At 49.0% G+C, this 17309-nt stretch overlaps 1 protein-coding gene across 2 annotated transcripts in view; it reads left to right on the top strand.

Annotated features, from left to right (window-relative positions):
• The window catches only part of LOC144454983 (uncharacterized), a 48259-nt gene that overhangs the window by 22532 nt on the left and 8418 nt on the right, over positions 1–17309 (top strand). For both annotated transcript variants that reach the window (XM_078147801.1, XM_078147798.1), the window contains exon 3: positions 15274–15432. In XM_078147801.1, the coding sequence (XP_078003927.1) occupies positions 15281–15432 (152 nt within the window). In that variant the 5' untranslated portion in view covers positions 15274–15280. The remainder of the gene's footprint in view (positions 1–15273; positions 15433–17309) is intronic.

Here is a 17309-nt window from a genome sequence, read left to right on the forward strand (position 1 = left end):
TGGTTCTGCCACTGTCTATATGTATGAGGGCCAAGTCGCTGGCTGACTCTTAGCTTCCTCATTTGTAAATTGAGACTATGTTTATACAATCTACCTCCCTAGGCTGTTGGGAGGAAAGAATGGGGTTGTTATTGTTGGCCCTGCCACCAACTTGCTGGGTGACTTTGGTCAGGTCCTTTTCTTCTCTGGGCCTCAGAGTCTCCTCCTCTGTCAAAGCAGGGGGGTGAGCTAGATAATGTCAAAGATCCCTTTTGCCTTTTTCAGTCTATGGCTTCTAACTATTGCTTAAAAAAAAGTAATTTGTTATAAACAACTTTGGGCAAGAGCAAAACCAATTAAGCTCAAACATATTAAAATTTACACATGAAAAATGACTTCTTTTTCTCTTTTTTATTGTTTGGTACACTGTGAGGGAAAAGGGAGCAAGGATATATTTAGGAATGAGAACACCATCAAAACAAAAGATAATAATGAAATGTTTTAAAAGTCAGATTTGAGGACCTGGGTAGCTGTGTGTGTATGTATGTGTATGCGTGGGCATGTGTGTGTGTATGTGTGTGCACAAGGGTATGTGTGCGCATGTGTGTGCATGTGTGTATATGGGTATGTGTGTGCATATGGGCATATGTGTGCATGTGCGCATATGGGTATGTGTGTGCATGTGTGTATGTGTGTGCATGTGTGTGCATATGGGTATGTGTGTGCGTGTGTGTGTATGGGTATGTGCGTGCATGTGTGCATATGGGTATGTGTGTGCACGTGTGTATGTGTGTGCATATGGGTATGTGTGTGCATGTGTGTGCACGTGTGTATGGTGCATATGGGTATGTGTGTGCCTGTGTGTGTATGCACATGCACGTGTATGCACCAGGGAGACTGATATCCCACTGCATCGGTTTCATCCTACTGGATTCTTATATCAACCTTGTGAGACAGGCAGTGCAAACCTCATGTTTCATTGGAGGAAACTGAGTTTCGTGGAAGTGACGGGCTTTGAGCAGGAGCCCTTGTCTCTAGTGAGTATCCCAGGCCAGGTTCAGACACTGAACATACTGTTTCTCCTGAGTGGAATGTAAGCTTCATGACTCAGGGCCTATTTTCCTTCTGTCTCCAGAGCTGACCTTTGGCAAGTAATATTTGCATGACCCTTGTCTCCCTCTGAGTGCTAGAATCAGTATGAAGGACCTACTGTGTGTCAGATCTAGGGAGGCACTGGGGATCTGCTGCTTGAGCATGGTGACTCTTACTGGCTCCCATGCCCAAGTACCTCTTGATGTGGGATGGTCATGGAAGTGGGAGGGAAGCCGGTGAGCCTGGGGCCATCTCAGACCCAACTGGACAGGACCTAGCCGCCAGATTGTTGTCCTCCTCGGTGGGCAGGAAGTGCAGGGACAGATGGTGCTTAGGAAGCCCCACATCTGGGCGATTGATTATTTATGCTTGTCTTTATTGTTTCTTTCCTGGAAAAACCGATGAGAATTCTTCCTCCACCTCAAAGGAGGACAGCAGCCACCAGCTCACTAAACAGGCTAGGAGAACAGCCCCATTTCAGGATATGCCTCCCCCTGGCCCTGGGGAGGCTGAAGGATAGACCTCAGGCAGCAGCTCCAGGGAGCTTCTCAGGGCTCGGCTTGTCCGGCATCTGTGGGGTCACCTACTTAGAGCTGGCAGGGACCTCCGGCCAGGATAGGTTCAGAGGGTCACAGATATAGTAATAATTAGCATTTATGTGGCACCTGAAGGTCTGTAAAGAAGCACCTTGTGTGTCTGATCTCACAATAACCCTGTGAAGTATGTGCTTTTGTCCCTTCCGTTATTCAGATGAGAAAACTGAGGCTGTGAGCTTGCCCAAGCTTACCCAGCTAGCAAGTGTCTGAAGCAGGCTTTGAACTCAGGACTCTGGGCCGGTGGCCAGCACTCCATCAGCCACCTGGCGGCCTGGGGAAGGGGCCCTAAAAGCCATCCAGTCCAAAGTCCTCATTTTATAGAAGAAGAAACGAGGTCCAGAGAAGCAAATGGGCATATGGCAAGATTTCAGGGAGCAAAGATCTGAGTGAGAATTCTGGAGAAACAACCACTGGCCGGGATCATCCTTCCTCCGGCAAGTCCAGGCGGCTCCTGGTCTGCTGCCAAAAGCAGGGCCTCTGCCGGCCCCCCTGGGTGGTGGAAGATGCAAATCCCCCTGGTTGGGCCCCCTGTTTTCCCTTGTAAATTTGTATTTGCTTCCCCAGGCAGATGGCAGACTCCCAGCCCTTCTGGCGGGCTGCAGATTTCTGGGTATGAGTCAGGTCCGAGAGTCTGGGCTGGGGCTGCCTGGGGCGAATTGGGGGACCCGCCCTTAGGGGCTGATCAAACCATCCACAAACACCCAGGAGGGGTCTGAGTTTAACGAGGCACAGCTCAATGGGCCTGGCACTTCTGAACGGAGATCAGGTCATTTGGGTTTTATTGATCTGAAGTCAGAGCACCTGGGTACAGGTCTGGGCACTGATGCGTACTATCTTCACCTTCGATACAAGACATCTCTCGGTGCCTCAGTTTCCTCATCCATCAAATGAAGGAGTTGGACCAGTGTCCCTTCTGGCTCTAGGATCTTTGACACCTTTGGCTTCTACATTATAATCACTTTTGGACACACCCCATCACCCCCCACTACAAAGTGGACCCTCTCTTAGGAGAGAAACCACTCATTGGAAACTCCCGACACATGGTGAGGAGTGATCTACACCGTGGCAGACATTGCCTAGAGTCTACTTGTAGTTGTCAATGCTATATGTTAGAATGGAAGCCTTTTAGTGGCGCAGTGGATAGAGCACCGGCCCTGGATTCAGGAGGACCTGAGTTCAAATCCGACCTCAGACACATAACACTTACTAGCTGTGTGACCCTGGGCAAGTCACTTAACCCCATTGCCTGGCCAAAAAAAAAAAAGAATGGAAGCCTTTTGAGGGCAGGGACACTGTTCTTGCCTTTCTTTGTATTTCTGGCACTTAACACAGCGCTGGGCACTTAGGAGGCGCTTAATAAATGCTTGTGGTCTGACGCTTCTTCTTGCCCCAAGATTCTGTGACCTACTATGCCCAGAACAGCTAGGTGGCGCCACAGTGCATAGAGTGCCAGGCCTGGAGTCAGGAAGACTCCTCTTCCTGAGTTCAAATCTGGCCTCAGACACTTACTAGCCATGTGACCCTGGGCAAGTCACTTCACCCTGTTTGCCTTGGTTTCCTCATTTGTAAAATGAGCTGGAGAAGGAAGTGGCCAACCACTCCAGGATCTTTGCCAAGAAAACTACAAATGGGGTCATGAAGAGAGTTGGACATGACTGATAGAACTGAACAACAGAAAGGCCCACAGAAGGATGTGAGGGGCCAGACAGGATTTCCTGAGCTGTTCTCTTCCCCTGGGGTTTGGGGTTTTTCTGCTTCTGTTAAGCACTAGGTGGCCGGCCTCCTGGCATTGCTCAGACAGTTCCTCCTCCCTTCCACAGACCCAGGAGAACAGCAGCCTCTGGGCTCTGCCCTCCTTTGCCTTTCAGAATCCCCTCTGGTCACCAAGGGAAGAGGAAGCCTCTTGAGGGCAGGGATCCTGTCCTGGACGTCTCCCGTCACAGGCGTGTCATCTTCCGGATGGCAGCATCCTCCCTCTCCCTCCTCTTCCTCTCATCTGCTTGGAATGGGGAAGTCCCAGTAGCTTCCTCCCCAGTTCTGCGCATCTGGGTTTGGGAGATGGAATCCAGCATCATCCTCTTTCTTGGAATGTGCCCCTTATATTTGCAGGATTTTCCCTGCGGATTTTCTTTTCTTTAGGCGGGTTGGCTTTGTTGGAGCCACGTATCAGTTACCAAACTAAGAATTTCCCTGCAGCCAAGCGGTGTCTTTACTTTGTGGGGTTCAAGTCTGCCTGTGTTCTATATATCCCAAGAGCTCTGTCCCCCAACAGGTTTGGGGTGCAAGCAGTACAGGATGCAGGGAGGGTCTTTCCCAGTTTCCCCTCTCCTTTCAGGTTCATTAGCACTACAGCATGGCCTCTGGTCAGTAAAAACAAGATAAGTGGAGAAGGGACAACATTCACAACTAGGGGAGATAGGGAAGGAGGAGGAGTGGCAGCCCAGCTGAGCTGGGGAAGGCCCAGGGCCCCCAGGGGGATGCTAAGGAGACATAATGGAAAGGAGGGAGTGCCAGCTTGTGGAGGGGGTGCCAGCTTGTGGAGGGGTTTCACTGCCGGGATGAGGACCTTGGGCAAGTAGCTTGTGCTCTCTAGCCTCAGTTTCGTCCTCTGTAAATGAGGGGGTCGGGCTAGAAGGACAGCCTCTGAAATCTCTTTCAGCTCCCCATCTGGGGCCTAATGCCATACCGATGCCCTGGGGGCTGGTGGGAGGAAGGCTTCTCTGCTCCTGTATTTACCCCGCTCCCCTGCAGCTGTGCTTTTGAGGTTGGAGTCGGGCTTCTTCTTGTTCCACCCACCCTCCCGGGCTGTCAGCTGTCACTGCGGCTGCTCTGGGCTACCTGGGCCTCCAGCATCCCCCACCTCTACCCCAGTTACTTTTCTCTAATCATTAGGGGAGACGGTGGGCTACAGTGGAAAGAGCCAGGTTAAAAAGGCTTGCCGTGTGACCCTGTGCAAGGGGGACTCCCTTAGCACTTAACGTAAATATGGGTAGTGAAAATGGAGGAGAAAATGAGATGATGGAAAGAAAGGGGCCCATCCACCGGGAACACGAGCTTTTGGCACTTCTGTGTTTAGTGTGGCTGGTTGGCACTCAGAAGAGTGGCCGATGCCTGTGTGTATCTGTAGCCCGTACGTGAAGTCCTCCCAGCATGGCAGGCCCTGGCCCAGCTTGCCCTCTGATAGTCAAGAACCCGGGCCGCTTCCATGCTAAGACAGGTGGACCTGCCAGTGCCGGTAATTAGCATTATTAACCCAAAGACTGCAGCCAGAGCACCAAGATTCTAAGAATTGTGTGTTGTCTGAGTCAATCAGGAACTGGACAAGATGATGCTAAAAGTCCTTTCTGTCTCTAAGAATATGCGATTCTGTGATTTTAACAGTCAGAGTCCACACAGGGGACCTGGGGTTAGCAAGGTGCATGAGTTTTCTGGCATGCATGCTGTGACGTCTTTTTTACCCGCTTAGAGAGGCTGAGGAGCCTAGTGGATGGAGGACTGGCCTCACAACCAGGAAGACCTGGTTTCAGTTCACCTCGAGTCCACACTAGCCATGTGGCCCTGGGTAAGTCACTTTGGGGTGGGGGTGTCAACCTGGAGTCTGTGAACTTGTGTCTTTTTTTTCTTTTTAATTATTCTTCTTTAATTTTATTTTAATTAGTGGAGTAAAACAAGCTTTTCTATAACATAGTACAATAAAAAATATGATTATACATGAAACTGAAGATCTGTTATGTACAACTTGCTATTCCTTTCAAATATGCAAGAAAATTACGTAAAATTTTTTTCCCTCCCCCCTCCAATGACTACCATTAGACACAAATACTATACACATACACATATATATGTAAAATCATTCCATACATATTTCTATTTATCAGTTCTTTCTCTGTAGTTTCTTTTTTTTAAATATAAATTTATTTATTTTTAGTTTTCAACATTCCCTTCCACAAGTTTTTGAGTTCCAAATTTTCACCCCATCTCCCCCCTCCCCCCACCCCAAGATAGCATGCATTCTAAATATCCCTTCCCCTACTCTGTCCTCTCTTCTATCTCTCTCCCCTTCTCTTATCCCCTTCCCCTTCTATTTTCCTGTAGGGCAGGATAGACTTTTCTGTAGCCCATTTCCCATATTTATTACCCAGTAGCATGTGAAAACTTTTTATAAAACATATGTTTTTAAAACTTTAGGTTTCAAATTTTCTCTCTTCCTCCCTCCCCACCCACCCTCATTGAAAAGGCAAGCAACTCAATATAAGTTGTACATGTGCAGTTATGCAAAACACGTCCATAGTAGACATGTTGTGAAAAACTAACTCTATTTCCCTTAATCCTATCCTGCCCTCCCATTTATTCTATTCTTTCTTTTGACCCTGTCTCTCCTCAGAAGTATTTACTTCTGATTAACCCCTTTCCCAATCTGCCCTCCTCTCTATCATCCCCCTGCTCTCTTGTCCCCTTTCCCCCCTATTTTCCTGTAGGGTAAGACAGATTTCCATACCCAATTGAATGTGTATGTTATTCCCTCCTTAAGCCAAATCCTATGAGAATAAGATTCACTCATTCCCTCTCACCTTCCCCTGTTTCCCCTTCCACTGTAAGAGACTTTTCTGTTTTTTTTTGTGAGATAATTTACCCCATTCTACCTCTCCCTTTCTTCTTCTCCGAGTATAATCCTCTCTCATCCCTTAATTTTATTCTCCAGATATGATCCCTTAATCTTCAGCTCACCCTGTGCCCTCTATCTATCTACATATACATACATATAATTTTTTTCCTCCAACTACCCTGATACTGACAAAGGTCTCATGAGTTATAAATATCATCTTTCCATGCAGGAATGTAAACAGTTCAATCTTAATAAGTCTCTTATGATTTCTCTTTCCTGTTTACCTCTTCATGTTCCACTTGAGTCCTGTATTTGAAAGTCAAATTTTCTATTCAGCTCTGGTCTTTTCATCAAGAATGCTTGAAAGTCCTCTATTTCACTGAATGACCATTTTTTCCCCTGAAGGATTATACTCAGTTTTCCTGGGTAGGTGATTCTTGGTTGTAATCCTATCTCCTTTGCCCTCCGGAATATTATATTCCATGCCCTGCGGTCCTTTAATGTAGAAGCTGCTAAATCTTGTGTTATCCTGATTGTGTTTCCACAGTACTTGAACTGTTTCCTTCTGGCAGCTTGTAATATTTTCTCCTTGACCTGGGAACTCTGGAATTTGGCTACAATATTCCTAGGAGTTTTCCTTTGGGGATCTCTTTCAGGAGGAGATCTGTGGATTCTTTCAATTTCTATTTTGCCCTCTGGTTCTAATATATCAGGGCAGTTTTCCTTGATAATTTCTTGAAAGATGATGTCTAGGCTCTTTTTTGATCATGGCTTTCAGATAGTCCAATAATTTTTAAATTCTCTCTCCTGGATCTATTTTCCAGGTCAGTTGTTTTTCCAATGAGATATTTCACATTGTTTTCTAATTTTTCATTCTTTTGGATTTGTTCTACTGTGTCGTGATTTCTCATAAAGTCACTATCTTCCAATTGCTCTATTCTAATTTTTAAGGAAGTATTTTCTTCAGTAAGCTTTTGGACTTCCTTTTCCATCTGGCCAATTTTGCTTTTTAGGGCATTTTTCTCCTCATTGGCTTTTTGGACCTCTTTTGCCATTTGGGTTAGGCTATTTTTTAAGGTGTTATTTTCTTCAGTATTTTTTTGGGTCTCCTTTAGCATCACTCTCAGTTTTTCCTCTACTTCTCTAACTTGCTTCTCAAAATCTTTTGAGCTCTTCCATGGCCTGGGACCAATTCATATTTTTCTTGGAGGCTTTGGATGTAGGGCTTTGACTTTGTTGTCTTCTTCTGGTTGTATATTTTGGTCTTCTTTTTCACCAAAGTAAGATAATATAGTCTGACTCTTTTTGCGCTGCTTGCTCATGATCCCAGCCAATTACTTGAGTTTTAAACTCTTTGTTAAGGTATGAATCTGCTTCCAATGTGGAGAATGTACTGTCCCAAGCTTCGGGGGTTTGTACAGCTGTTTTCAGAGATACTTGTAGGGACCTGTAAATTTTCAGTTCTTCCAAGGTGGTATGATAAGGGGCGAGGTGTTTACTCCTTTCCTGCCTGCGACTACAAGTACTCCTTTCTGTGTGTCTGTAAAACTATGAGGAGGGTTCCTCACAGCCACTACAAGCTCCACCAAGCCAGCGCTCCTCCTCACCCCAGCACCGCTGCCCAGAACTGTGGCCCAGATCCAAACACGGGCAAAGCAAGAGATTCCTGCCTCAGCACTGGCAAAGAGATCCCTGCAATCCCTCTCTGATCAGCCACTGGATTCCCCCTCAGTCTGTGGGCCGGAAGCTCGGGAAGCAGCTGCCCCCCCCCAGGGCCACGCTCTTGGGGAATGGAGCTGAAACCCCACCTTCCTTCTCAGCACCGACAGAAACAGACTTTTTCCACTGACCTTCTTTTCTTTGGCTGGAAACCTTCTAAGTTGTCTTTGGCATTGGTGGATTGAGGAGTCTGGAAACCTCCACAGCTGCCCATGATTCAGTCCTCTGAGGGCTGCTCCAGGTTTGCTGCGGCCTGCGCAGCCTGTGTGTGCACTCCCAGCCCGGCGCGATACACCTTTCTGATCAATCATCCAGGTTGTCTTGGGCTGGAAATTCGTTTCACTCTGTCTTTTTGTGGGTTCTGCTGCTTCAGAATTTGTTTAGAGCCATTTTTTATGAGTATTTGGAGGGGTTTGGGGGAGAGCTCAAGCAAGTCACTGCTTTCACTCCGCCATCTTGGCTCCGCCCCCCTGAACTTGTGTTTTTAAGAAATATATTGAGACTTGCACTTTGTTATACTTGGTTTCCTTTGTAATCCAATATATTTGATTTTATGCATTTAAAAGCACAGTTCTGAGGTGTCCAGTGAGGCCCCTACGTTTCACCAAAGGTGGAGCCCTAGCACAAAAGGCCCTGCTCTCAGAGGGAGCGCAGCCTTGCCCCTCAGTCTTCCCCATAAAGGGATCTCCAGTGGGTCCAGTCTGTCCTTGTACAGAGAGTTGTTTGCATGTCGTCCCCATCGGACTTGGGAATGTGGTTTTGTTCTTTCTCTATCTCCAGAGCAAACCACTACACTTTGCACAGAGTAGGAGCCTAATAAATGCTTGTTGCCTCGACTCATGGCTTTGATAGGAGTTTCCTTACCTGGGAGTTCCCTACGCCAAATTAAATCACCCATCAGTCAGCAGCGGTCAGTAAGCTCTTACTGAGGGCTCGCTGCGCACCAGGCACTGTGCTCGGTTCGGGGGACACAAATGTTCCTGCCCTCGAGAAGCTTCCATTCCAAGTGGTGCAGACAGCACCACTGTAAAAGGAGTTGAAAAGGGAGAAGGGGCAGCGGTGGGAGTGGGGCAGTGATGCTTGGAGAGTCCAAAGCAGAGCCAGGAGGGAAGTGAAGGACGGTGGGCTTGGGTGGGTCCTTCCTCAGAGCGGAAGCTCCCTGAGGAAGTCGCCAATGAGAGAAGACCCCAGAGGTGGAGGGATGTGCCAGGGTGACCAGGGGTCCAGTGCCTAGTCCTGAGGCCACTCGTTTCCTTCCTGGTCCTCAGAGAATCACGGAGATGGAAGTGACCGGGCAGCCCCGTTACACCCAGGAGGACAGTGAACTCCGAGGCAGGAACGTGGTCCCCTCCTGGCTGTGCAGGCTCGGTCTGGTCGCAGCGTCCTCTTCTGTAAAATGAGGAGGGGTGGCCCAGCTGACCTCATAATAAGTTATCAAATTCTGACCGTTATCTGCCAAGTCCAGAAGTGGGTGCCAGGAAGCAGCAGCAGCCGGGCTGGTCCGGCCTGCCTCCCTGGGCATGCCTGCATTGCTCTGTGGCCATGCTGGGGGGTCAACATAACAGGCTGTCGGAGGAGTGACCTCTGGACAGGCACATTCTCTCCTAACAAACAGGCATGATGAGCCAGCTTCCCACAACAGAAATGTCTTCTGCAGTCTGTCCTCTCACAAATTTTAGAGGCAGTGGGGGGTAGTGGAGAGAGCTCGAGTGTTGTGGCCAGGACCCAAGTCTGAGGTCTGGTTCTGGGTCTGACCAGCTGTGCGGCTCCGGACCAGCTGCTCTTCTCAGGGCCTTAGTTTCCTCATCTACCAAATGGGGACAGTAATACTTGTAATGCTTTGTAAATTGCAAAGTGAAAGAGAAATGTGACATATATATGCATATGTATGTATATTAATATGTATATGTTTATTTATATATTAAAAGTAGCATAGGGTAGTGGAAGGAACCTTGATTCTTTTTTTCCTTTTTGGTGAGGCAGTAGGGGTTAAGTGACTTGCATAGGGTCACACAGCTAATAAGTGCCAAGTGTCTGAGGCTGGATTTGAACTCAGGTCCTCCTGACTCCAAGACGGAGCTGTATCCACTGTGCCATCTAGCTGCCCCTGGAATCTTAGTTCTAAGCCTTGGTGAGGAAAGGGCTGGTCTCAGTGGCCTCCAGAGTCCCCCAAATTTCTAAGGCCATAACCCTGTGAACATGGCGGCTGTCTGGGACGTCTTGGACTTCTGTGGGGCCATCACTGGATCAAAGGATGAATGTGTGGTAACTTTTCCCACTTAGTTTCCAGTTGTTTTCCAGAATGGTCGGAGAGATTCGTAGAAAGGGGTGAGTTCACATGCCCCTTTCCTCCCTGCTAATTTGTCTGACTAGGCATGAGCCTCTTTCCTTCTCTTTTCTGCCTCAGCAGACCTTAGAGGCCCAGAGGGATGGGGCTCTGGTGTTTTGGGCTGACGGAAGGAGGCTGTCTGGACAGCTTCCAGGCCCCAGGGTTCCCTGCTGACCCAGTGTTGGCAGACCCTGTCAGACCGGCCCTCAGGAAGCAGGTCACAAGAAGGCTGGTGAGCCCTTGCTGGTAAACGTGGACGCTCTCGGGGCCCGATGGACTAGAGCAGGTGTGGAGGGTTGGTGGCTGGGGACGTCTTAAGTTTCTCCCTGTCAAACTCCAAATCCATCTACACTCCAGGGAGGGGCCCCTTCCCTGGCAGGGTGGTGGCCGGGCAGACGGGGCCACCCTTCCAGCCAGTGTCTGGGCCTTCGAGAGCCTGCCTCACTAAGGGTGGTTATCAATGCCCCTTTTGTTCACACGCCCCTGGCCCTGGCTTTCAGACAGGCTGGGCTGGGCCAGAGGAGAAAGGGGGAGCGGACGTGGGGGTGGGGTGGGGGATGTGGTGCTGGGAGACTCAGATCCTCATGAGCTCATATGTGACGGTTTCTTTTTTAGCTTGTGGGAGGAAGGTATTATCCGAACAGGTGTGAGGTAGCATCTGTCAGCCTTCAGGCCTTTGTCCTGGCACCGGGCGCCGAGCGGGGTTTGTTGACACGTCTGGTTCAGCCAGCCGGGGTCTCATTCTGTTCATCGTCTTTTCAACGTTCAGTGTTCCTGGGGGGCAGATGCAGGCCTGGCCCCTGACTAGCTCCTGGGGACTCGTGAGGGCCCCTCCTGTTTTTAAGAGACAGAAAAGTCCCTTCCCCTGAGAAGAGGCCTCTGGTGGACTTGCTCCCTGTGTCCTGACCTGAAGTTTTCTGAAGCCAGCCACCCTGGGGTGCCCCCCACACTCATGTGTCCCTGGTATTCAGAGCTCTGAGCTGGTGAGGCGGCAGCAGCAGCCATCTCTGTGCTTTCTTTTAATGTGAGAGCATCTGGTGCCAGGAGTGGGGGAGGTGGGACCTGCGATGTCACCAGTACAGGGAACTCCCAGATGAGAAACTCCCTTCACCAATGCAGATCAGCACCTTGTCTGTAATGTACAGTCTGAAAGAGCTGTCCAGGGGACCCTAAGATTTACCCCAGGTCACACAGCCAGGATGCCTCAGACTTAGAGACCTGAGCTCAGGGCCTGTGGGGTTCCTTGCCAGCTCTCGACCCCCTGGGGTCTCAGGGTGCAGTTTAGGGTCATAGGATTAGAATTGGGGAGGCCCCAAGAGACCCTCTAGTCCAGGGAGGGAATGGAGGTCCCAGAATTCAGTCCGAGTCTCCGCTCGTGGGAAACCAGAATGGCCTGACCAGGGCACAAGGCCCCTCCTCCTTCCTGGATTCTCTCCCCAGCTCAGCACCACCCAAGGTCGCGTGAACTTTCCTGGCTACTACATTCCATAGCTGATTCACAGTGAGCTTGCTTGCAGGCCACTCAAACCCCCAGATCTTTTTCAGGAAAGCTGTTATTTAACCAAGCTTCCCCATCTTGCAGTTGGAAAGCTGATTTTCTTAAACTCAAAGGTCAAACTTTACATTACATTGACTGCTCATTCAATTTAATCTTGTTAGATTCAGCCCACTGTTCTTGCCTATCTAGGTAACTGTGGGCTCTGACTCTCCCGGTGTCATTCTGTAGAAAAGGAAATGGCAAAGTTGGGCAGAGCTGATGTTGGAGGGGCTGTGGGAAGACAGGCACTAGCTCTTAGACCTAGGAATTTGTCCAACTATTCTAGAAAATGTTTTAGAATCATGGGAGAAAAGTTACTCAGGGATCTCATTACTGGTTTTATGCCCTAGGGAGGTCAAAGTCAGGAAGAAAGAGCCCATATGTGTCAAAGTATACATAAGATCACAGACATGAATCATATCACAGGAATCTGTAAAAATCGTATCACAGAGGTGGAAGGGAGGGGCTTTAGAGGTGACTGAGTTCAGTATTTTACAAATGAGGAAACAGAGGCACAGGGTTAAGTGGCTTGCCCAGGGTCATACACAGAATCATCCATCTGGATATGGAAAGGCTTTAGAGGTCACTGAATCCAACCCCCTTATTTCACAGATAAAGAAACTGAGGCACAGAGTAGTTAAGTGACCTGCCCAAGGTCACCCAGCAAGTAAGTGTCTGAGGCAGGATTTGAACTCGGATCTTCTTAACTCTAAGTCCAGGGGTCTGTCCACTAATAACAAAAAGCAGGAAAGAAGATATGTGCTTGGACGATTGGGAAATGACAGAACAAAACCATGGTATAGCAAGGCCACGGACTATCCCCGGGCCGTAAGAAATGTCGGGGATGAGGAATATGGAGAGATGTGGGCTGATGTGTAAGAAGTGACCAACACGAGGCAGGGAGAGTTGGGAGGGTAATGTCCACCTGGGTCAGGGCACCAGAGTCAACAGGAGTCAGGCCCAATACAATGGGCTGGGCAGGGGCCAAGTGACTGCCTGACGCTAGGTCACATTTCCTTCCTTTCTGCTGGCAAACAGTAAACTACTTTAAAGAGAGAGAGAGAGAAGAGAGAGAGAGAGAGAGAGAGAGAGAGAGAGAGAGAGAGAGAGAGAGAGAGAAGAAATATTATCTCCACGGGCAGACACCATCACAAGATAAGACATCTGTCATTACCAAGTGTCTCCTGGTCTGTGCTGTGTGGTCACTGTCTGGCTTGGTGATCACAAGTCTCAGACGAGTCCCTGCTGTCCCAGCTCTCTCAGACTGCGTGGGGAGGCCAGACTTAAGCCCTAGAAAGTCAAGGCGAGGGCACCTTTCTGTAAGTGAGCAGTCATTTGGCCGGACTGGCCCCGGGGAAACAGGCGCATTCTGGTGCTGGGATCACACTGCCAGCTCTCGGGCCTTGCTGGAACGGCCTTTGAGAGCCCAACTATCCCTCCCCAGCATGAGCAGAACTGGAGCGGAGCTTTGTGACAGAGGCTACAGGGAAAGCACTAGGAGAGATAACTGTCCTTTCTGGGATGCTGAAAAGCTTGCTGCTTGCTTCGGTAGGGATTCGCAGGCTGCCTGGCACACAGTAAACACTGAATAAATGCTTGCTGACCGACTGACCAACTTTCCTCATGATACAGGGAGGTCGGTAGCGCAAACATGTCAGTATACCCATTTTATAGATGAAGAGAATGAAGTTTAAACTGGAATGACCTGTCTGTGGCCACACCATAGGGTGTTTGTGTATTTGTGTGTGTGTATATGTGTGAGAGAGAGAGAGAGGCAGACAGACAGCTTTGCAGACCCCAAGCCCAGTCTTCTGTCTGCTATCCCATACTGCCTCTCAAGGGGTTTTCCCCCACCCCAGAGGAGCATTGATCCAGGAAGGAAGATGAGGTGTGGAAGTGAGGAGTGTCCACCTCACTTCGGTACTTGGCAGGGGTACGAACAACGTGCCCTGTTGGTGCGCAGGAGGGAGAGAGCACTTCCTGCTGCTGGCATCTGGGCAGCAGGTCAAAATGGGACAGTGAGCAGGGACTTCAATAGTGTGAGAAGGGGCAAAAGGCCTGGAGAGCCTGAGTGGATAAATGAGAGAGTAGAGGCTTGCTATGTGCCAGGAGCTGTGCTAAGCAAGGAATGACATGTTGTCCAGACTGCTTGCATTAGAAAGGTAGGCTGTGGTCGGGTAGTGGGGGCCTTGAATGTCAGGCTGCCTTCCGTTATTCAAAGGCCTGGCATGTGGAGGAGCGATCAGTCTGTTTTGCTTGGCCCCAGAAGGAAGAAGCAGTAGCTCTGAGTGGAAGCCACAGAGAGCTCCAAGGAAAAGCTTCAGGGCAGTGAGAGCGGTCCTGGTGTGGAGGGCAGTCTTGAGAGGAGGGGGAGCCCTGTCAGGCAGAGGCCAGCTGACCGCTGATCAGGGATGTTCCTGGGGAGGAGGGATTCCTGTTCAGGTAGAGGTGAGACAAGATTTGTTCTGGGATGCTATGGTCTCTGATGACCTCACGGACCTCCGCACATGTCTGGGTCAGCCTGGATAAATACCTATTGGATTGACTTGATAATTCATTGGATGGGGGGGAGGGAGGATGGTGAAGGAGAGGGAGGAACTAATGACCTCTGTCCTTCCTGCCTCCACACACACACCCACACCCACACCCACCACCCTCATTCACACTCTCGTCTCATCCCACCTGGACTACAGACGGCGTGTCCTAACTGACCTCTCTGCTTTCAGAGGCTTCTATCCTCAAACTCTCCCAGCTGCCTGAGCCCCTCAGACATAGGTTAGACCATGTCAGAACCCTCCTTATGACTCAGGATAAACTACAATCTCCTCAGTCGTACTCTCTGTAAACACGCCCCACAATCTGGCTCCTGCTGACTTTTGCTGTCCTTCCTTCACACAACATTGCAGACAAACTAGACACGCTGTTCCCTGACCTCAGCCAGTCATCTGCATTCTCTGGGTCTTCCCGCAGATTGTCCCCACGCCCTCCTTTTCTCTCCTTGGTGAAATACTTCTTTCCTTCATCGCCCCGTTCAGACGCCCGCTTCCTCCTCCAAACTTTCCCACATTCCTCCAGCTGAAAACAATTCTTCCTTTTGACCTGGACCTTCAGTTTTCCTAGGGCCTTTTGTCTGGACCTCCTTTGCCCCATCAACTCTCTTTTCTACCATCTTTCTTTTCAAATATCTTGTATCTCCATGACCACACCTCTCCAGTAGATCGTAAGCTCCATGAGGGTAGGCATTGAAAGCACAGAGGACAGGGCTTTGAACCCAGGAGGCCCTTGAGTGTTTGTGGAGAACATCTGGATTGGGTTGAATTGAATGATGACTCCAAGGAAGTTCTGAGCTTTGACAGCTTGTGGTGACCCTGAGCATTGTGTGGAGGGAATACATGTCATGTGCTTTTCTCCCTAGAGAAGAAATGTCTCAGGCGAGAGCCTTCTCCCGACGTTGGGCTCCTCCCAGCTATGGCCCAGGAGTGATGGCGGCCACGGTGTCTGAGGTCGATGCTCATTATGGATCACTGGCTTCAAGGCTTCCTGGCACCACGGAGCAGACAGAGTTCAACACCAGGTATTCCCCCACATAGTCTCCCTCTTATGCCTGACCTGCTGCATTTTCTGTCTTCCTTTAAAAATTTTTCTTTCACTACCATTATCTTAGTAAGGCACTTTAGTACTTCTGTGATTTCATGGGTGTGAGTCCCCCCACCCTCTGCCTCAGCTTTTCCTGGGTGTCAGTGGCTGAAAAAATGGGCAGCCAGCCCCCTGGGATGACCTCTTTCTACACTTATTTAGGCGGCTCCTCAGACAACAGGCAAATAGTCTATCTCTGGCTCATCCTCAATGTCTCCCCAGCTATAGTTTGGGCTTTGTTAGGACAGTCTTGGAAGAGCCAGAATCACCTTTATCAATCAGTCAGTCAGTAAATATTATTCATCACCTACTCTCTGCTGGACAGTGGCCAAAGGGAAAAAAAAAGCCAGCAAATCCCTGCCCTCTAGGAGCTTACATTCTATGTCAGAATCTCTCAATCACTAGCTCAACAAATACCTGCTATCAAGTAAACAAATATAGTTAGAGACAGAATCTCAAATGAAACCACAGGCTATAGATTTTTCATTTTGATAAAAAACACAGAGATAAACTATGAGAAACCAAAGCCAATAGCAGCTCTTACGTTCTCTAAGGATCTTTGTTCTATCCATGTACTTTGAAAGGTTCCCTACATCACGTTATTAACTCTTGGGTGGAAGTGTGGGCTGGCAAGGCAGCAGAAGGACCCTGAATATTCCATCACAGAATCACAGCCATGGAATTGCAGGATCTCGAGGGCTACAAAGGAGATGGCCTTCTTAGGCCATCCAGGCCAAGTTCTGCTTGAGTGGAAATCCCCTCTACCTTGTCATTGACAAGTGGCCAGCCAGCCTCTGCTTGAAGATCACTGGTGAGGAGAACTCTGTCACATCCTGGCACAGCCCCTTCCACTTCTGGGCAGCCCCATTTAGCATTAGGAGGCTTCTTCTTACTGAGAGCCAACATCTTCCTTTATTCACTTCTCCCTGATCGCTCCTAATTCTGTCCTCTGGAGCCCAGCAAAACATGTCTACCTCCTTAGGCTGATGACAGACCTTCACATACTTGAAGACAGCTACCATGTCCTCCCTGAGCCTTCCATCCACCCATCCATCCACCTACCTGCTCATCCATCCATCCATCCATCCATCTACCCACTCATCCATCTACTCATCCATCCATCCATCCATCTACCCACTCGTCCATTTACTCATCCGTCCATCCATCCATCCATCCATCCATCCATCCATCCATCCATCCATCCATCCATCCATCCATCCATCCATCCACCCATCCACTCATCCATCCCCAGTTTCTTCAACTAAAACATCTGTGGTAAGATCTTGAGGTCTTTCACCATCTTGGATGACCTTCTCTGGATGCTCTTCAGATTATCAGTGTCCTTCCCAAAATATGGTACTCCAGAAAGGGTCTGACAAGTGCAGAGGGCAACATTCCTTAGTACTTCTGAATGCTACCCCTTTCATAGGAACAGCTGGATGGCATAGTGGATAGAGTGCCAGGCCTACGGTCAGGAAGACTCTAGTTCAGTTTGGCTTCAGACACTTACTAGCTGTGCGACCCTAGGCAAGTCACCTAACCCTGTTTGCCTTAGTTTCCTCATCTGTAAAATGGGCTGGAGAAGGAAATAGCAAACTATTCCGGTATCTTTGCCAAGAAAAGCCCCAATGGGGTCACAAAGAGTCAGACACTATTGAACAACAAAATCAACACCCTCTCATAATTAATAGAATGTGAGCTCATTGAGAGTAGGGAGTATTTCATTCTCTGTACTTGTGTCCCCCAAGGGGCCTCATATAGCCCCTGGTACACATTAGGTGTCTAATAAACACTTTTTGATTGACTGATCACGCT

This window comes from Phascolarctos cinereus, unplaced genomic scaffold (assembly GCF_003287225.1).
Source record: "Phascolarctos cinereus isolate Bilbo 61053 unplaced genomic scaffold, phaCin_HiC Scaffold_1;HRSCAF=81, whole genome shotgun sequence".
NCBI classification, from domain to species: Eukaryota; Metazoa; Chordata; class Mammalia; order Diprotodontia; family Phascolarctidae; genus Phascolarctos; species Phascolarctos cinereus.